This window comes from Phoenix dactylifera, chromosome 5 (assembly GCF_009389715.1).
Source record: "Phoenix dactylifera cultivar Barhee BC4 chromosome 5, palm_55x_up_171113_PBpolish2nd_filt_p, whole genome shotgun sequence".
In the NCBI taxonomy this organism is placed as follows: domain Eukaryota; kingdom Viridiplantae; phylum Streptophyta; class Magnoliopsida; order Arecales; family Arecaceae; genus Phoenix; species Phoenix dactylifera.
This window is the reverse complement of record NC_052396.1, coordinates 6,958,630-6,980,333: the sequence shown is the minus strand read 5'-3', so window position 1 is coordinate 6,980,333 and position 21,704 is coordinate 6,958,630. Positions and strand designations below refer to the sequence as shown.

The following is a 21,704-nucleotide window of genomic DNA, read 5'->3' as shown; positions in this document are numbered from 1 at the left end:
CCCTTATCTTGACCATGAAGGGTATTGCTGATTTGCTGCTGGCTTATGGAACATGGGTTAGGTTGGTAATTTATTAGATGTTCCTCACATATATGCCAAGAATAATCTCTTCCATTTCTACTTGTTCAGAGTTCAACATGCCTTCACACACTTTCACAGCTTTACAACATTTTTGAAAGTACTTGATAGACAATTGGAGCGGTATTCAAATCTAATCATAAACACCACAATCGGCCTGTGATTAGTCCTAATGAATCTATGCTGCAAAGATTCCTAATCCACATAGATTATGAGCTGAATCCGCTCTGATACCATTTGTCACAACTCAGGACCTTACCCAAAATGGCTAGCCGAAAGATATTATTTGGGCTCCTTAATCCTATATAAGTACCCAAAATTTATCCAGCGAATAATCGATGTGGGACTAAACGCACGCTAACACTGATCCTCACATACATATATTGAGATGAACTTGGCTGCACTCTAGTGTATCTCCACTTAGATTTGATTATGTCTATATTAGATAATAAAGATCCAACTTCGATGTTCCAAATGCTTACACATAAAAAATCATATGCATCAAATGATATATATATATATATATATATATATATATATATATATATATATATATATATATTATTTTGATTGTTCATTTTTTAATAGCTTGATGCATAGGATAGAAGTCTCTAAATTACATGAATTTTGGTATATAAATAGTTCAGATATAGTAAATTATATCCAACAATTCAGATCATTAATGTAAGATCCCTCATCATCCAATCTAGACTTGATTGAATCTTAGTATAGATCCACTCAAATGCAGCCAAATCTAAATAAATAGACACATATAATAAAATCAATAAAGACAAGAACTTTTATCATTCCCTCCGAAGTCATACTTGGAAGTAGTCTCTGCACGCTGCATGATGGGATTAGTTCAACTATTGATCAAAAAAATTAAGGGAGTCTCAGGTTTTAGTTTCCTTTGTTACCATTCCCTATTCATGCCTTCTGCCTTCATTATAGTTCTCGTTTTCCTACCCTGATGCTTATTGAATTTTCCCAGCTACTTGAAGTCTCATTCCAAAGAATTCAAAGCATGTTTTCTTTTAGCTAACCATGGAGTTCCAGCCTCTTAATTCCCACGCAATCAGCTTGTACCTAGTCATCTGAACCAGAAAATCTTCCATGCATATTGTTGTTTAATTAAAGGTTCAATTGAATCTTTGGAATATATCTAGGCTGATCTGTCAAAAGGTAGCAGCAGCCTCGAACATGATTTAGCAAGAAGGCAAGCAGGGTCAAGCACTAATCTTTGTGCTTATGTTTGAATTTACATCCTACCCTCCACCTTCAGGGTTGGCATGATTCCTGTGAGGATCCATACGGGCGTGTGTTTAGTCCCACATCGGTTATTCGCTGGGTAGATCTTGGGTACTTATACAGGATCAAGGAACCCAAATAATACCTTCCGGCTAGCCATTTTGGGTGAGATCACCTATGTGGACTAGGAGACACTGCAGCACGGATCTATTTGAGATGACCACGAGCTGATCGTGTTGTTTGTGATTAGATTCGAATGGATTTGAACCCTTAGCCTGACGAGGACGTCAGGCCTTGAACGGAGGGAGTATGTGAGGACCCGTGCAGGCATGTGTTCAGTCCCACATCGGTTATTCGCTGGATAGATCTTGGGTACTTATACAGGATTAAGGAACCCAAATAATACCTTCCGGCTAGCCATTTTGGGTGAGATCCTAGGTTGTTACAATTCCAGACATGTAATAATGCTGAAACAAAAAGCTCTAGTAATATAATGGATGTGCACAATGCCCATCTTGTGCTCAGATGACCTAATTACTTAGAAAGAGCCTCCTGTGAAGCAAAGGGAATAGCCTATGGTCTAGGCTGAACAGAAGAGGTCTGCAACTACCAGTGAAGCCACTTTGGCAACACTTGAACAACACACCACTTTCCTTCAAGTGATTAATGTTATCACTGAAAACAAACCAAAGAGCACTCCACATGCATGGCATGTGCATATTACTAGTTAGATATAAAATGTAAACATTAGGATGCATGTCTATGCATATGATGATGTACATTATCAATTAAACTGATATTTTCTTTTTTAAAAAAAATAATAGGTGCATTGTTTATCATCAGCTTTGAAATGTTTTTCTATTATAGTGATTTTAAATTGCAATTGTTAATTTAATGACAAGCGAGGAGTTGGCAAAGAATCAAAGACCAATGTGGCTTCAAGGCAGCAACTCAACATTTGAGAACTCCTAAAAAACTTATAAAATATGCTAGTGAAAAACAATGTTAGGTGGATGAGCTCAGATCCTCTGCAGTGCAAGATGCACGCTACAGAAAGTTGTGTTATGAGAAAGATCATTGGGTGCCAAACACACACTGTAGAAAATCTTGGCTCTGGCAAACCATGAACAGAATTGGGTGGAGGGTGGACCATATTGTAGCAACATGCAAAAATAAAAGATTGTCATTGCAATAATTTGAAACGCATGAAGATATTTGCAATTATATACAAAATGCAGGATGGTCTTTATCCTATCCTATAAAACTTAACCAATAAAATGAAGCATCAAGCATTTTTCATCGAAAACACAAATCAGTAACATTTAGTTGAACTACAAAATTGTATAGATAGCTTTTTTAGAAAAGAGTAATGCACATAAATCAAAGAAAAAAATCTTTTTTCTGAAATTTCTTATTACAACAAAAACCAAAAAAATATATTTTTCTTCTTTCATTCACTTTCTCAGTAACCAAACAGAAACATTAAATAAAAGGCCAATTTGCTCTACAGCTGCTTAAAGTTTAAATCACCTAATAGAAAAGTAGCAGACAACTGGCACTCCAGGTTCCTTTAACAGCAAACTAGCGGATGCGACCCACACGAAGAACCAAAATATCATTATCCTGAAGGGAGATTCAGCCATGGTCATTAATTGGGTCCGAGGAGGCTCAAGAGGTAATGGTTGTATCCACTCTTTGCGACAATGGTGGAAGATGGAGGAGCCTTTCAGACCAAGCATGTGTTTTGTGAAGCTAACGGAGCTGCAGACTGAATGGCTGCTTATGTAGCCAGTCACTCCGGTAAACCCTGTGGGCTGGAGATGGAGAGTTGTCCTCGGCATTCGAGATATTTTGTTTTTTGATTTTATTAGGTGTATCCATACTTGTCAGATATTATCCACCCGCTCTAGCAAAAAAAAAAAAAAAATCATTAAGAAGAAGAAGAACCGAAGTGCCATCCTATGAGCTTAGGCTCGAGAGCCAACTAAACAGATACTTTAAGATCAAAAAACCGGTAACATCACGAGATGTTGCTCAGAAAAATGAAACATCTTCTCATAGACGCACAAGCATCTCTGAAGTCTGATATGCGAAGATAGTATTTCATAATTCATCATAGCGTCAGAAAAATTAAGCAAGAAGGCATATTATACCAAAGGAATCAGAAAAATAACTACAGAGCAATTAGATAATGTCAGGAGTTTAAGAAACTCTTCTGTTTTTTCCTCGTCTGGGATCAGAGATTTGTGCTAAAGTATCAGTCACGGTGTAATCAGAAACACGGACCAATATATTTTCATCATCATCTCCCACGAATTAAACTCTTATGAACAGATGACTCGAAACATTTAACAAAAACGATGATAAAAATAAAATATAGATAACCAGAGGATGAGATCAGATCGAGGGAAATACTACGAATCATGAAATAGATTATTGTTTGAAAATGTTGCAGTGTCCTCATCAATTGATCCCTATCGTAGAGGGTAGGGAATAAATTATTCGATTTCAAGAAAGCAAATACAAGTAAAAATGGAGGGGACGAGAGCTGGGTGGGGGGAGAGGAGAATGAAAAGTGGAAACCAGGGCAGCGGCCTCCACCGAAAGATAGGAAGCGTTGAAAGCCAAGAGGCTGCGACGAGGAGGGGTAGGATTTGGAGGCCGGTAGGCTGCAAGCGGCGGCCCTTGTGCGCATTTTATAGGCAGTCTCGATAAAACCCTAACCCTAGACGCCAGCCGAGCGAGGAATATGATCGACAGTCGCCGGCCAGATCTCAAATCTTCTAAAGCCTGCCCAAATTTCAGCCTAAATCTCAATTTGGGGGCCTATTGAGCTACGGCAAGAAAAAAACCCATTAATTTTTTTCTTTTTCTTCTCACATAATTTGGCTTAAAAGATGTTTGATTGATATGGAGCCACGCTAAAATAAACAGCCCAATCCATAAATCCAGCAACGAGGTATTGTCCGCTCTGGGACTCCGGCCCGCGCGTCCAGCGCTGACGGAGGGATACCCGCACGGTTTTGCCCCGCAAAAGGCGCCTCGTGAGGATAGAGGTTTCCCCTCCTTATAAGGCACAGACCTTTCCGCTGCCTAGTCGGTATGGGACTAAATTCGGCACCACACCCACAACATAGCCCCCCAGCGAGAAGGTCCTGGGCCGGCCTGAGCCGACGCAGCCCTCCAGGCCCAGGGAGAGTTTCTATATGCGGGCGGGCCCCTACCTGGCGCGCCATTTGTTGCAGGCCTTCCGATCCGACAACAGCACAGTCCCAACCAACTGACAACAATGAAAGGCCCGCGTCCCCCACGAGGTATTGTCCGCTCTGGGACTCCGGCCCGCGTGTCCAGCGCTACGGAAGAAATTTTTTCCGGCCCGCGCGTCACAGAGGGATACCCGCACGGTTTTGCCCCACAAAAGGTGCCTCGTGAGGAAAGATGTTTCCCCTCTTTATAAGGCACAGACCTTTCCGCTGCCTAGTCGGTATGGGACTAAATTTGGTACCACACTCACAACAGATACCTAAACAAACCTTAAGGATATATGCTGAATTGGACTCAATCCTGAACTTGCCCCTCCAACTAGCACGTTACACAAGGTTGGATGAAACTTATCTAAATTCAAATTGAGCTTGGACTCAAAATTTCCAGACTCGGTTTCAATAAGCCTCAGTTGGTATTGAATGTAAACCCAACCTGAACTCGATCTTTATATATCTTATAATTATATTTTTTATAGACTATTTATATATTTGTTTAATTATATCTTTAATCTTATTACATTATATATATAAATGTGCCATCAAAAAAATTGATAAATGACTAAGCTCTCAGTCCAACATATATTAATCGGACAAAAAATGTCCCAAACCTTATCATATAAATTTCTATTCAACCCATATAACACAATTAATATGGCAAAATCCAAACCGACTCAACTAATTCGGTCTACCCTGGATTCAGTTTGACATTTAGATTAGAGAAATCCCGAGCCAAGATCAGGTTGAGTTGGGTTAAGATTGAGAGACACAGATTTTTTAATAATCAACTGAAATCAAGTGGACAAGGATGTAGGCAATGGCTAAAAGGGTAAATCTTTATAGGTTTATTCTCTCTGTTCCTTGTTTGCAAAGCGATCATCTTCTGTTTGCCGAAGAAATACAGGACAATGTCATACGTGATAGAAATATCATACCACAAAGTCCAGTCATATTTAAAATATCCAAAGGCTTTCACAGTAGATTCTCATTCTTGTACATTAATGGCCTAGTAGAATGTCACAATCCTCTCTTCTTTGGTGGTCTAAACAAAATGCCATTTCATGCACCAACCCTTTTTGCTCTACCAGGCACAAACATGCATTATTTCAGCTTCATGTTAACACATTCTTGATCACACCTTTGTATTTACAGCAAATCATTATTTGAGTGGTTGGACATGCACCTGATAGTTGAAGGTCTTCACTGTTTTTCCCATACCCAGCGGCTTGGCCTCAATATTTGCTTAAGAAGCGCCATCTTTGGAACATTCCAATGTTCCACATGCCTGAATGAAAGGTAAGTGATGTTAATGTGATGCCAAAAACCAATGGGAGTTTTAATATAACAAAAGAGTATAATTGCCTGCACACTCTCCCTGATTGAGCATCAAAGTAGTACTCTGTGTACCCGGTAGCTGGAGGGGAAAAAAGAAATCATCAATAGTTGCTACAACTCAATTAATATTTGAAAACAAGAATTAGAAGAACATCTAATTTGATTAGTTTTGAGATACTGCACTTGGCATGCAACCAATAGATAATTAATGCAAGATGTTATCATAAGATGGCTGGTAAGAAGAAAAGGTATATAGTAAAAGGTATCACTATTTTATATGGTAGTGTGCTGAATACCAGAAAGGATAGGCCTCCAAGGAAATGACATGATGCTGCTAAAACGCCAATGACCGATTGACTTATCCTGCAACAATCCATTACTACTATCAGTTCAGAATAACTTCCATTAAGGAGATTGGAGAGCCAGGAGAAATTGCAATAGACCGAATGAGCAAAATCTTGTGTGCTTGTCATGTTCGTTGATAGGAGAAGAAATATTTTCTCAGACAATTTACCCTAAAAAGCCAGCTATGAAAATTATTTGACCAAAAATTCACCTCAAAGTCCTCCCACTCTTTGAGTTTCATATTAGAACTTTCGAGCAGTAATCCAAAATTTGAACAATTTCTTTTAAAACGCTGGAGACCTCTGAAAGAACCTGCTGGGTCAGCAAATTCACAGTCTTCTTCATAAGCATTGACGGTCAAATTTCCTGAAAAGAAAAATCATTAATAAGCCCAAAGAAAAACAGTAATTAAATGAAGTATTGTTTGGTTATGTGTCTTGTATATATCAGAGAAGATAACATAAAAATGGCCATCAATTTCATCAGGCAAAATCACTGCACTAAACTGTAGTTTGATATACATTGTTTCCTTTCAAAAATTTTCTTTTGTTAAACCGTTCAAACATTTTCAAAATTATGATGTCTTAACAAGTAACATGCCACTCATGCAGCCATTAGTTCCAAGACTTATAGTCACTTATATAGGCTAGACATTGCTTCCTAATATTTGCAAGTGTGAAAATTTACACCATAATGAATTTTTCAGATCTTGAGATGCAGCCATGCAAGCTGAAAAGTTGCAAGATGCACACAGCTTTGATTTGACCTCTCCCCTAGATTCAAGGATCGCCAAATTAACATGAATTGACTGGTTCAGGATGTACTAACCTGAACCAGTGCGTCATCAGATTGGTTCGGTTGTTTAGGTTGGTAAAGGACTTGAACCAGCCCGGTCCGAGTGGAACCGCCCGGTTCACTCAATTGGCAGCAGTTCGAGGTGGTTCGGGCCCCTTACCTTTTTTTTTTCTATTTATTTCTTCTTTTTTCCTTTTTCCTTCTTTCCTTCCTTTCTTTATCTTCTGCCTTTCTTTCTTGCATTCATTTTGCCTCTTCTTTCTTTCCTTTCTTCCTTCATTTCATTTCTTTTCTTCTCCCTCTCTTCTTTTTTTTTTTTTAAGCTTCTTCTCCTTCTTTCCTTCCTTTTTTCTTTTTTTTTCTTTACTTATTTTATTCCTTTCCTTATTTTAATTTCTTCTTTGCTTCCTTTCTTTTTTGTAGCACTAGTTGGAAAATGAGCCACTAAATATGAATCGACTGCCAGTTGGGGAATAGATTGATTTGCTCTGAAAGTCAATAAGAAATCTGCTAAGAACAGCCGAAAAGTCAATTCAGATTCGAGGATAAGTAAATAGAATTAAAAGGGAAAATGAAAGAATAAGAGAGGAAGCAAGAAGATAAGAAGAGAGGAGAAGAACGAAAGGAGGCTGCCTGAGGCCTTTCTTTTAATATCAATTCCTGGATACAAAATCCATCGCACGTATCTCAGGTCACTGATGCCCGTTAATAGGGATAACCAGTCTCCTTTATTTCCTAATTAGGACTCTAAAACAAATTCTCAAACACAGCTGGCTAAGAACAATCCTAATCTGGATTATCCGGCCAGCAATTACCTTCCTAATTGAGTCCTCTCTTTTTTGACTCTACAATCAATCTAGAGACCAAAGACACCTAGAGAATCCTAAAAGGACCCTAAATGATAGTTTTAATAAAAAGAAAACCTAACTAAATAAGTTACCTTTTACTGAAAAATAAAAGACATGGTAACGGACTTACAGCCATGTTTGATTGCATTGCTCAAGGAACCAGCAAGGGCCTTATTGAACCGGTCCTTTTCTATTTTGGGCTGCACCATTTTTCCTTTTTTTTTTTCTTCCTTCATTTATTTCTTTCCTTTTCTTCTTCTTCCCTTTCATTCTTTCTTTCGTTTTCTTCTTCTTTCCTTCTTTTCTTTTTGCTTATTCTTTCCTTCCTTTCTTTCTTTCCATTTTCTCTTTTTTCTGTCCTTTCTTTCTTTCCTTTTCTTCTTCTTTCCTTCCCTTCTTTCTTTCCGTTTTCTCTTCTCCTTTTCTTTTTCCTTTAATTGTGTACTCCAAAGTAAACTATTTTAAACATTCATAAACCTTAAAATAATTCTCAAAAACAAAAAAAATAAAAAAAACGAGCAAAAAAATACTGTACCAAACCATTACTTATTTGCATATTGAGTGTCGGTACGGTACGGTACTCTACCAGTCAGGCACTGATACCGTTACCGAAACTGCGAAGTGCGAACCTTGCCTAGATTTTTCTGGTATTAACAATAATTCTTCGTGGCCATGAACGTTATGCCATTGTGCTGCATCTTTAGTGTATGACGAACTTATTCGGTGTCATCAATATTCTTAGTTCTTAAGGCACCATCCAAAAAGAGTGGGGAAAAAGAAGCATGAACATGTATTACAATGAAAACTCAAATTCACCTTTGACTCATCACAAGCTGCATAATCAAGAAAGATTTCGCTACTTGTCCAAGGATCAACCCTTCAGGTTTCATGGAAGCTCCTCTATTGTCCAAGGATGCAGAGGGTTGGAATCAGGTCAGAAACTAGTCATAGAGCTTCTACAAGCTTGGACGGAACCATGCCTTTGATCTTTCAGCCAAACCTAGAGAGAAGGTTTGTTGGTTAATGTTACATATACAACCACAATGGCTTTGTCATTGATGGGCTTTTATTCGGCTGCATGACAGCGATCTATATACCTCCTTTTACCCAAGATGCCATACATAATGTAAGTGAGAGACAAATGGTAGCAGATCAATCAGAAACGATTGTCATTGTGTGCTTTTATCTAACATGTGCAAAGCACATGCTTCAATACTGGTCAATTTGTAATATCAGAGAACATCAGTGTTGAAATGGTCTGCTGATCTTTAGAAACAAACCTGTGATACTATCCCAAGGCAACACATTAAGTATTTGCATGAAAATAGTATACTTATATACAAACAATGTCAAGTTCCATTGACAATGTTATATAGTTAGGATTCTCAGTAACTTCTATTGACATATTAGAGAATATTGTGTGGTGGTTTAAATACTAAAGTATACATAGTGGCACATGAATAGTCTGCTGTCTTCGTCCATCTGTATTCTTTCGAGTTTTTTTTCTATGACATGGAGTGTATATTTTAGAGTCTGTAAGTGGATTTGATATTGGTTAAATACATGGAACCAGTGTGGAATCTGTCATATAATATGACTCCTTGTATTTGGCATATGTCCAATGAGAGATGCTGCATATATTCTGGCTAGTTTCCATTGTAGCATGCCTAGTAGTGCATGGATGCCAAAATATTTTGAAGTATACTTTCAAGGACATCCTGACAAAACTGTTGGAACTCCAACTCTTAACCCTTCCTAGTACAAAATAGAATAATTCTAGGTCTCTACACAATTCTAGTTAAGTGTGCTGTTTTTTCCTTGCATCCCTTTCACATATTTAAAATAAAACCAAGTTTATTCAACATAAGGCACTGTTGAATAATCATACAGTATTTTTCAACATATGAATGTTTGTGCTAATATGTTTGTCCAGTGAATGTCTTACTTTATTAGATATACTATAACATAAAATCAAGAATAGAAAAAGTATCATTGTCTAGTCAGCTTAGTAACCACTCAACATACATACATATATATATATATATATATATATATATAGACACACACACACACACACACACACACACACACACACAATGTCTATCTAATCTTTTCTTCGAATGGTAAATAATATCTCCATGTTAGGTTTGACTAGATGTCAAAAATGTTGCATACTAAGGTACACAAAGCACACATTAACACTTGGCAGTCATTAACACTTGGCACTTATCAAATTGAATTGACCTTAATCAGATTAGTAAAAAGGTGCTCAATAATGATTTTTCAAGTTTTTCTCAGACATGATCCCCAGGGCTTTGCTACTAGCTGTTTATTTTCATTCTTCATTTTTTATCAGTCTATAAGAAAATTACTACTGCATCCCCACCCAGCCCTGTCTTATGGGCTCTGGTTATATATCCTCTTGCTCCAAAGAGAAAGCCTTTGCCCTGTTAACACTTTTCCTCTATCTTATTTCGATTCAATTAAATAAGATTCAGTAAATGCATTACTAGTCACTCTTTCCACTTTCCTCACTGGATCTCTGCAACCAAATTTTCCATATGAAAATCTAAAACTTCCTCCAATCTAAGAATATTAGAAGAAATTGTTCCTTTTCTTCTCCTTTTTCCTTTTTTTTTCATTGATAAAGTGAAGTTTGAAAAATCAGAATAAATCTTTAATTAATCACTGAATTATTCCAAACCTGTGACGAAGTAGGAGCGCTGGAAGTCTTCTTTGATGGCCTCCACCACTTGTGCACGAGTCATCGACCCCAGTCCATCCCCATCTCCGACGAGATCTTCAACCGGGGCCGTCGGGGGAGCAGGCCGGAAGAAGGAGGCGGCGATCCCCAGGAGCTCCGAGCCGTACCACGCCATCCTGAGCACCGCATTCTCCGACTGGGTGTCCCCGTCGCTCGCAGGCGAGCTGGGCTTCCTGCCGTAACGCCGGAAATCGCAAGATTTACGGAGAGGCGGCCACCGGGAGGCGTGCCGGTGGCGAGAATTAAGGTGGGGAATGGGAGAGAGGCAGAGAGACGATGCCATCGCTGAAAGGATATCTCTCCGGTGACCGACTGTAAGGGTTAAGCGGACGAGTCACCGGGATTTGTTATCGAGATGGAGGAAGGGAAAGCGCAAAGAATGGCCTCCTCGGACTGTGGCTGTGCGAGAAGCTCCGGTTGAGGAGGAGTGGAACCGAGCTCTCGGCGTTTGACAGCCAACGAAACGGTTCAGGGAACGTCCAAACTGACGAAAATACTCTTCTTAGAGTTTATCCATAAGTTTTTATCTAAAAATATCCTTTCATTTGTTTTCTAAATAACCTATACAATCTTGATTAATGGTTATATAAAATTAAAGAAATTAAAATTAAAATCTTAATTTTAAATAAATAAGATACCTAATTAAAATCATAGAAATAAATAAATAAATAAATATCTCAATATTCAATGAAACTTATTAACAAATTGTTATAGCAAATAAATAAGAAAGTCATAAATTTTGATTGCAAGTTTATATAGAAAAAAAATATAATAAAGCATTTCCTTTTTGATGAGATCATTCCAAATAATATTCTTTTTTCATTATTTTCTCATCAACATTTTATGAAAATAAATTAAAAATTAAAAATTAAAATTGTATTGCAAGCAAACAGGTAAAGTATCATAAAAATATTGATGTGAGTAACAAATTAGAAATATTAGCTGTAGAAGGATAAAAAACTATTTAATTATGATATTTATGAGAGTAGATAAATATAAAAATATAAAGAATAAATAATAATTATTAAAGTATATTTAATTGCATGATTTAAAATTTTATATAATTTCTCTTTAAACATATATTGCATGTTGCTGGGTAATTTTATTCAAATTAATAAGTTCGGTCATTTTTTATCATGTTGAAAATTTTTGTTTTATTTTTATCAAAGTTGGCATCTTACTTCATCATAATTTAAAAGGCTAGAAAAATTTGAGGGAGAGTATATCTTTATGCAGCTTCACTGATCTTTAAAATTAAAAAAAAAAAAACAACAGTAAACATTCATTAACAACAGAAAGGAAAATCACTTACAACATGTTGTATAATAATAGGAAGCTTTTTTATAGCTATATTTGTCAAACATTCAAACTAATTGTTTTTGTCTTAATAACTAGTGGGATATAAAAAGAATCTATACTTGTTTGTATTTCTGTAGTGAATGTGGAACAAATGCATCTAATGTAATCATGATGTTCAAATGCCTATACAACTAATTTGACTCATATCCGATGAGTCTGACATCTTAGGCCACAAAACCATCTTTTAGGCTATTTTATACAACTCTAATGGCCTTTCTTTGTCAAGTGATCCATTCTAGGATACATCTGTAGGTTCTTTTCTTTTCTTTTTTTTTTCTTTTTTTTTTTTTTTTGCTAAAGCGGGCGATTCATACATAGCGGGATCTGTAGGTTCTCTCCGCTGCTCCGTATGCGTGGAGATGAGTCCGATAGACAATTTTACGGCCTTTCTTCGTAAATCTGAACCTTTCAACCGTGGGAGAAGTTGGATTGATTCAGAATGGGTTTCAATGTGAAGCTTTTTGTACAGCCACCAAGATACTATAACACCAAGTAGATATGATTGATAACCAATGATAAAAAATGGTAGTGTCTCCACAGTTCACATCTATGTAGATCCTAGCATTGACCACATGAATACAATAGTTCATTCTAAAGGATATTACTTCTAGGACAAACAATTTGGATTGCAACTTAAAATTCTATGGGAAAAGAAATCTCTCAATTTTTTGAAAAAGATTAGGGCCATTACCTAGATTTAAAGTTACAAAAAATAAGAAACTAATAAAAGAAAGTTTTAACATACTTTTCTTCTTTTTAAGATCCATTGACTTGACTATGACTTGCTAGGATTAGGCCAATACTAATTGGAGTAGAGAGCAGATGCCACAACTAAATATTGCTCAAATTGTTACACGAATTGGATGTTGAGATTGCTTGAAACAAAGGATAAAAAAACTAAAGTGACTATTGATTTGTGGACTCTACCGAGAAAAAAATTAGAGAATTAGTCTCAAGTGAAAGACCCCTTTTCAAGAACCTAGAGCCTCCTGAAACTAGTTTTTGTGGAGATCAGTTATCAAATTCGAGTACAATAGCTAGAGTGAGGTGTGCATTGGGAACTAAAACATGATGAAATAGAAAAAAATAAAATTATATTTTTCTGCTCAATTTTTTTTTTGTACATCTACCTATGGGTATTTCAGTTATTTTTAATTTTAAATCACTAATTTCTTAATGACGTTAGATGGGATGGGCATATATATATATATATATATATATAAGAAAAAGAAAAATAAAGGGTAAACATACAAAATAAGTATTTTATAAGAATATACATGCAAATATCAATTTTGAAAAAATATTCATGCAAATTTTAATATTTAGAAAAATATGTATGCAAAAAAACTTTTATTTTTATTCTTTTTAAGAATGCAGAGAGAGGAGAATGTCCGGAGTGGCCTTGATGTTTGGTGCCGCCATCCCTTCACTTCGGCTGCTACCTAGATTGCAAATATGTTGCTTCGTATCTTTTTGGGTTTAAATACGCAGAGAAGCAAAGTGATCCATTTCTTGGGTTTTGAATGACGCCATATTTGTTTCAAGTGGTGGTTGTTTCTAGTGCATTATACTTTGTATCTTATTTGTAAAGAAGATAGAGAACCACCTATATATCGTGGAAATGTGAGGAACTACAATCTAAAATCAAATAATAAAGAACGGGTGAAGTACTCGTCTGAAAAGATTTGCCAAAGGACCTTGCAACATCCTAGAGCTTTAAAAGATATTTTTTGATGGAAATATGATTCAGGCACAAATATAGAGATGGCAGAGTAGCGAGTTTTCTTCAGATATGTAACACATCCTAAATTTTAATAGGACCTATTTAGCAAAATCTTGTAAAATTTAGAATGTAAAATTAAAACACGTTATTTTAAAATTTGACCCTTGAGTATACAGTACCTAAACTCGATTATATGTCTACACATATACATATATATATATATATATATATATACACACACATGTGTACTTATGTGTACATACGTGTACATATATGTATATATGTGTGTGTGAGAGAGAGAGATAAAATTTTATAAATATATATATATACAATAGAGAGATGAGGAGATTATGGTTTTGATGTTGGCATCATGGATTATGATTATTTATTTAAGTTTGAATTGAAAGTTTGATGTATTATTAATTTTTATTTGATATTAATTATATTTAAATTATTATGCAAATATCTCCCCCCCCCCCCCCCCCCCCCTCTTCCACCTCTGTTGTTTTTTTTTTTTTTTTTTTTTTTTTGTAATTTCGAGTTGGGTATCCGACCCATCCAAAAAAAATCATTTGAATAAAGATTAATCAGGCAGATTTGGATGCTCGATGAATTTAGCATTTTTTGATGGGATGGGTTTCAGATAGTAAGATTTTAAATAGGTTTGGATGCGAATAGGGCAAATTTTGTCATTCCTATCTATTGCCATTCTCACACAAATATAATGCTAAGGGTTGGTTAGTTAAGATCAAGAAGTACAACTGCTCTATCTCCATTCAAAATCAAATGAACTAGCTATGAATATTCTTTTACATGTATAAGATAATAAATACATGTCTCACATTTAATATATGGACTACATGTCTCAAACTTGTGTTGCTACGTTTGTCAAATCTATCCTGCTTTCTCCGCATGCAACTAACATAAAGATCAAGTGCGAGCAAAACTAACCAACAACCAACATAGGATTGCTTCGAGAGCATATAAATGGTGGTTTACCTAAGTTAGGTCCCACTTCCATGGCACATCAAATTATTAAGTGATAGGTATTCATTCGAGATATCTAAAATCATGCCCTTCTTATCTTTATCATATCAATCTCCGTAATTAAAAAATAACAATTCCGCTGCATTAACGAACCCTCGCTAATTCCCTTCGGTAAATTTGTAAAGTTGTCGGCTGGCTGCCAGACCTTCCGCACACGTCAGCCGCCAGCACCCTCCTTTGCATTTGACCAAAAAAAAAAAAATTTTTATTAAGTATCCACCTAAATATCTAATTTTACATAATTATTATTTCAAAATTGATACTTATATATATATATTCTTGTAAAATATTTTGTTTGCTTTTTATTTTTTTATTTTTATTTTTATATTTATATCTACATTATTTAATCCTATTAAAAAAATTAACGATTTTAAATTAAAATGACTAAAATGTTGCAAAAAGAAATATTTATAAAATAATAGCGATGAAAGGTACAAAAAATAATTTTAAAAATTAATTTTATTTTTAATAAAAATAAATATAATTTTTATTAATAGTATTAGAAAAATCGTTATTAGGAATATTTGTATAAAAATATAGAAATAAATATAGATTTGAAGGAGATATTCCCGCAATTTTAAATTTTTAAAAGAATATTTATGAAAAAAAAATAACCGGAACGGGAGATTCCGTTACGCAGACCCCCATTCCGGTCCTCTTCCTCTGCTTCTCAACCGCCGCCCCCGTTTTCTTTTTAGCAACAACAGAAATAAAGAATTAAGGGAGCCCGGCCCTCGCTCCGCCCCCCAGACTCCATTCAACTCTCCAAAACTGTCTCTCTCTTTTACTGTCATTATATTTCTTTCTTTCACAGGAAGTTCTCTCTAATTCTTGTTACTTTTAATATATTGAACGACGGAAAGAATTGAAGAATGTCGTTCTGGGACGGCAATTTTCTGAACGGCGTGCTGTCGAAGCCGACGTCCATTTTCGGGCTGAAGCTGTGGGTGGTGATCGGCATCTGCGTTGGCGCCGCCATCGTCCTCGTCCTCTTCCTCCTCGCCCTCTGCCTCACCTCCCGACGCCGCCCCGCCTCCAGGAAACCCCCCAAGCTCCACCTCCATGACCCCACCCCGTCCGCCCCCAAGGACATTCCCGAGATTGTCCACCACCACCACCGCCGCCAACGCGCCCCCTCCTCCGCCGCCGAAGTGCAGATCGACATCGGCGGCAAGGCGGACCACCGGGTGGTGCTGGCCGACCAACACCGCCCGCCGGCGCCGGTGCCGGCTCCGCCGTCGGCGTCGACGACGAAGAGCGGGGAGAGCCAGGAGACGGCGGAGGGGACGACGCCGTCGATGGGGGGCGGCGGGACGCCGGAGGTGTCGCATCTGGGTTGGGGACAGTGGTATACGCTGCGGGAGATGGAGGAGGCCACGGGGGGGCTCGCTGAGGAGAATGTCATTGGAGAGGGTGCGTACGGGACCGTGTACCGCGGGGTACTCGCGGATTGCACCGTAGTCGCCATAAAGAACTTGCTCAATAATAGGTTCGCGCCTGCCCTTATTCCCATCCCAAATCCGTCGATGAATCGCGCTATCTTTGCTTTTTATTCGGATGAAAGCAGTAAACTTTGCAACTGGTGGTGGATTTTGGGATAAATATTTGAAATTCTCTCTCTTTTTAGTTTTTACTGATGAATTCATGTTTTTAGTTGTTTGTTGTTTATGCTGATAAAACATCAGTAGTTTGTTGTCTATATAACATTTTGGTTGGTGCCTTGCTGGTTTGTTTTTTTATCTTAAAAAAATCATTAACTTTTTGTTTGGTAGACTTGGTTGTAGATTTTAAGATAAAAGATTGGAAATTTACCCCATTTCCTGCATATTTTTTAATTTCTTTAATCGTCTATTGTGTTGTTTTTGGTGTTCTTATTTTGACCTTTCAGCATTTTTTTTTTTTTGTATTCAGCAAGTCATTGGTTTTTTCATTATGATTTCTTGATTAGTTACAAGAGGAAAGACCATGGATTTTCTTTTTTTAATCAGGGGTCCAGCAGAAGAGGAGTTCAGAATAGAGGTTGAGACAATTGGACGCGCTAGGCACAAGAATCTGGTCAGAGTTCTTGGTTACTGTGCTGAGGGGGCTTACAGGTATTTCTACTTGCTCTAAAAGGATCTATGTGCTGATTTCTTTTGTTAAAATGATTTGAAAATATTGAAGACAATGCTTAAGATGGAATGGCTGTGGATTAAATGTTTTAAATGGTGATCTACGTCCTTCTTTTGGCCAGGATGCTTGTCTATGAGTATGCAGACAATGGTAATCTGTATCAGTGGCTTCATGGGGATGTTGGGGAAGTGAGTCCGCTGACATGGGATATCAGGATGAGGATAATACTGGGAACAGCCAAAGGGTACAATATTCCTTCCGTGACATTTGTTTCATTTCCTCTTGGACTAGGGAATTAAATTACGGCAATATTTTTGCTTTAACTAACAGAGGAATCTAAATGGAGGAGAGGATTATAGCTATGAGCATTTTACAAAAAATATCAAAAAAGCAGTCTAATTTATTAGCTTACCACATATGCTTCGTAGAACTATAATATCCTGTAAATATTTAAATGTTCAATAGACAGTCAAACAAAGCATAATGTAGTCAATATGTATTAGTGTTGAAAGGTGAAGTTGTAAGGCATGGCATTCATATTCAGTCGTGTACAAATAAAGCATGCCTCCTTTTTTTAAATGCTAGCTTATTTTGTCTTTTAATAAGTAAATAATTAAGCCAAGACAATCATTCACTTTACAGTGCTTCTTTTGCAAGCAAACTTTTCTTTGTCATAATAATGTATTTTTTCCTCCCCAAAATGAATTTAATTGTGAGACTGAACGATCAATCTTATTATATTGATAACATGGCTTACAGGTTGGCCTATCTTCATGAGGGGCTTGAACCAAAGGTTGTTCACCGTGATGTCAAATCTAGCAACATACTACTTGACCAGCAGTGGAATCCAAAGGTTTCAGACTTTGGGCTTGCTAAGCTCTTAGGTTCTGAGAGGAGTTATGTAACAACTCGCGTCATGGGGACCTTTGGGTTAGTTTGAATTCCTAATCAATATGTTTACATTTTCCTTGCGGTAATCAGAGATCTATGGGACCGAATTCTCATTGGTTATTGCAGCTATGTGGCACCTGAGTATGCTTGCACTGGGATGCTCAATGAGAGAAGTGATGTTTACAGCTTTGGGGTACTTATCATGGAGATCATATCTGGGAGAACCCCCGTGGATTACAGAAGACCACCTAGGGAGGTTGCTTTCTTCCTCCAAACTCATCTGTCTACGTTATCGCCTGTTTAAACACCCTAAGAAAAGAGTTTTCTTTCTTAGTGATAGAACAACTGAGCTAAATTTGAACCTTTTATATTGTTTTTCTTAGGTGAATTTGGTTAAATGGTTGAAAAAAATGCTCAGACACGAGAAATATGAGCAGGTTGTCGATCCTAAGATGCTTGAGGAACCATCTCCCAAAGCACTCAAACGGGCACTTCTGGTGGCCGTGCGGTGTGTTGACCCTGATGCACAGAAACGGCCTAAAATAGGACATGTGGTCTACATGCTTGAAATGGATGAGTTGCTATTTCCTGATGTACGCCAATCTATCCTTATGGATCTGACTCAACTCATATTCCACTTGAGTGCTTGCAATAGAATGCTCAAAAAACTCTGCTTCTGCTACCAGTTAAATTCGTTCACTGCTTGACCCGTTTGTTTTCTGCAACCCTGTCACAGAATCACGAACTTGGGCAAGAAGCATCTGCAAAGCCATTGGATGGGTACAACCAAAGAGAGGAGGGAAGCTTCAGCAGGCGTGACCATCAGACAAGGTGGCGATCATAGGATCAAAGTAGGTGACTGGCCATTTGCATTTGTAACCTTGAAAGGATAATGGAATTCTTCCATTTTTAACCATTTAATGTTGCATTCTCATCTTGCATTCAGCATCATGCTGGCCAAATGATTTCTGTTTGAGGAAACATCCATTTATGATTATAATATTTAATGACATATATTGGTAAAGAATTCCAAATTGCAGCATCTTGCTTTGCTCTTTCAGCTTGTGTCTACAAATAGATGTTATCTGAATTGAATTTTCCTTTTTCATGAGCTCCTCCTCATGCGGCCTCTTCACAGTGGGATCTAAAATGTCCCTTATATTTTTTACCTCTTGTGTGCAGTTCCTTTTATGCACTTATCTCAAGAAACATCATTTATATCAGTAATATAGAATAGAGATAAACAGTCTAAACAATTTCTTGCCTTGCTTTTGCATCTCGTGTTATCTAGTAGATGCTGTTTGATTTTTTTTTTACCTATAATGAGCTGCTTCGTGTGCTTTTATTGCCTTCAGATTTTGTGATGGCTTCTTTGTTTATGCCTCATTTCCCTGAAGTCAATTGGTTCTTTCATGCCTGATACCTTCATAGATCAATAGATGCATGTGTGCTCACATGTTGTGTCTCCCTGGACCATCTACATTCAAAATCCATTTATATTTGTTGGTTCGGACTGTATCCACTCATGGCTGCTTCACTGGCCTTTAATAATGAAAAGATTAACATTTCCACCACACCCTCTGCATCAATCCTCTTGAGTAATATTGGTAGATCTATGTTTCAAAAATCAGCACCTTCCCTTTTGTCGCATCAAATATAATTGAGTCGGCCTTCATAAACATGGTATACCATGCAGCTTACCTCTCTTAAATAGTTCTCTTCTGAAGCCATTCACTGTTCTTGGTTAATCTTCCTGAAGATTGGCCACCGACGGCTTCACAGTATATGAATTCTCAGATCACTGTATTTCAGTGTTATGCCAAGGACCTACAATGCCCCGCTAAGTACGTAATTTTTCAGTTAAAATAATTTATTGGAATGTGAAAATATAGGAATCCTTATTACCGTTGCTAATTATTATTGCTATTGTTGGAAAAGTGAAAGTAACTGCATTTGTAGCAAACTTTTTTTGTTCATCTGGTAGTTGATGTCCTCGAAACAATTCTATCCAAATCTAATGCGACCCATGGTTCATCCCACAGTTCCAGGCACCAGACCTACAGTGGGACACTGCTGGATAGAGGTTCTTTAATCTGGTGTGTCATGGATGAGTAGAATGTGGGACGATGTTGCACTTCAAATTTATTGGAAGAAGGTTAGCCTTCAGTGAGAATACTCGACAGTGTATATGGGACAAGAGCACAAGACCAGTTCATTAATGTAAGCAAACCTAGGTAAATGCAATCACTCTGGTAGTAGTTGCTCACGAACTTTTATAGTGAGGCCGGGTTTGAATTGTGGAGTTTAAAGGTTTGTGGATAAATTAAGATCAAACGGGTGGAGTTTTAATTCCAGGCAGTCTCGTGTGGTCCTCTGACTGTAGAAGGTGAGAGATGCCAGGCTGGGAAAAATAAGATCGGGGCGTTCCAGATCCAATTGGGGTGGGGCAATAATAGACTTGCTTGAAAACGAGAACAATGACCAACTGGAGTACAATAAAGCTAAAAAGCCGAAAGGAAGAGCACTAAATTTAAGTCTGGACTGGTGTTTATGAGGTTTGTTCCTTAAGCCATTAGGGCACTGCCAAAAGAAGAGTGATGTGAGGAGTCTTTTTTGGAACCTTTTGATTCCATTATTCATGCAAAAATGGAGAGATCTCCGTCCTTCCTGCGGTCCCAGAGCTTAGAGTTTCAAAATGTTCATGATTAGATGGTCTTCACGAGAGATTTTCAATCTGGTTCAAGGCAAGCTGAAAAAGACCCAGCTCGTTCGTGCTGGGCTCGACAAGGCTCAGTCTTCTATAGACACGCATAGCGAGCAGCATTTTTTTTAGTATTCTTTTCTGAACTTATGCTTTATGACTAATACTTCAATTGACATATGTTTTAACATTTGAATCTATTAAATATCAATTCAAGATTGAGCCAAGCTTGAAATCGAAGCTTTAATTCAAGATCGAAATGAGCATAGTTCAAGCTTGAATTAATTTCTGGTACAACTAAGGATTTTACACACTGCTCGTTTAGGCTTGTGCCCGGTTCGGTTTGGTTCGAAATTTGGTTTAAATTAAGCTGGAAATTTGGCTTAAATATTTCGAGCTTGAAGCTTGGCTAGATTCAGGCTTGATCTAAGGTCGGCTCTTTTCCACCCTTCAGCCATGCTTCATAATTCCTTTCAGTTTGTGGGTGTTCTTGCATCCCCCTTGCTGTGAACCTAAAACTCTCCTTTCAGATGTTTCCTTGCGGTTCCATAAATAGACAGCTCCTCTGCAACTCTTTGTGCAATCTCAGCATTTTCATAAAGCCCACAAGCACCAAGATAGAGATAGATCCCCAAGCCGATGGCCGAGGTTTGATGGGTATCTTTGCAGGCGCCCAATACTTCGGCTTAAGAATGTGTCATTTTGCTGAAAAGATCTTATCTTTTCTTGCAAACTTAAGAATAAAGTAGGTTTTTAATGCAAAAGTTATTGGGCACCTAAAACGCCTATGAGAAGAATAAGGACAGCTATACTGAATTGATTTCTAGATATCTTTTAATATTTATATATGAATTTTTTTTTGATCTTAAACAGATAAGAATAAAACCAAATATTATATGTTTGTTTAATTGAGTAGAGATCTATTCAAAGAGTGGAAGAGTAAGCAAATCTAAATTTGTCTCCTTTGCTCCTTGCATGAGCTCACGCAATAATTATACTTTTTGGGAAAGAATAAAGTAGGATACTGACCAAAACAACACTTTGGACTAGGCAATTTTAGTGAATCGGATACAATTATACGAAAGATAGATTTAGGAAACAATTGATACGGTTAGGGGACAGTTGATGTATTAGCATCTTTTTTATCAATTGAGTTCACAAGTTAATATCTAAACCACATTGCTCTTTAAATCTGTCT

At 37.2% G+C, this 21,704-nt stretch overlaps 2 protein-coding genes and 2 non-coding genes across 5 annotated transcripts; 1 reads left to right on the top strand and 3 right to left on the bottom strand.

Moving 5' to 3' along the window:
• Positions 1-3,353: 3,353 nt before the first annotated feature.
• On the bottom strand, positions 3,354-3,451 carry LOC113463701. Its single transcript, XR_003388442.1, has one exon. It is a non-coding gene; the product is annotated as a small nucleolar RNA R64/Z200 family (small nucleolar RNA).
• Positions 3,452-3,558: 107 nt separating this feature from the next.
• LOC113463700 lies at positions 3,559-3,637 on the bottom strand. The gene has a single exon (XR_003388441.1). It is a non-coding gene; the product is annotated as a small nucleolar RNA SNORD18 (small nucleolar RNA).
• A 1,881-nt stretch (positions 3,638-5,518) lies between these two features.
• Positions 5,519-11,161, bottom strand: LOC103721622. Its single transcript, XM_008811892.3, has 5 exons — positions 10,614-11,161; positions 6,478-6,632; positions 6,218-6,284; positions 5,949-6,000; positions 5,519-5,871 (listed from the first exon to the last, which is right to left on the bottom strand). Exons 1-5 carry the CDS (start codon positions 10,954-10,956, stop codon positions 5,787-5,789), a joined length of 702 nt encoding a protein of 233 aa, XP_008810114.1. The 5' UTR covers positions 10,957-11,161; the 3' UTR covers positions 5,519-5,786.
• Positions 11,162-15,519: 4,358 nt separating this feature from the next.
• On the top strand, positions 15,520-18,844 carry LOC103721621 (probable serine/threonine-protein kinase At1g01540). 2 transcript variants are annotated; one of them, XM_039126681.1, is made up of 7 exons: positions 15,520-16,291; positions 16,791-16,895; positions 17,036-17,158; positions 17,674-17,844; positions 17,932-18,061; positions 18,243-18,398; positions 18,542-18,844. In XM_039126681.1, exons 1-7 carry the CDS (start codon positions 15,675-15,677, stop codon positions 18,647-18,649), a joined length of 1,410 nt encoding a protein of 469 aa, XP_038982609.1. In that variant the 5' UTR covers positions 15,520-15,674; the 3' UTR covers positions 18,650-18,844. The 2 variants fall into 2 exon arrangements, with proteins under 2 accessions (XP_038982609.1, XP_008810112.1); XM_008811890.3 differs by having other exon boundaries at positions 18,189-18,398.
• The last annotated feature ends 2,860 nt before the right edge of the window (positions 18,845-21,704 follow it).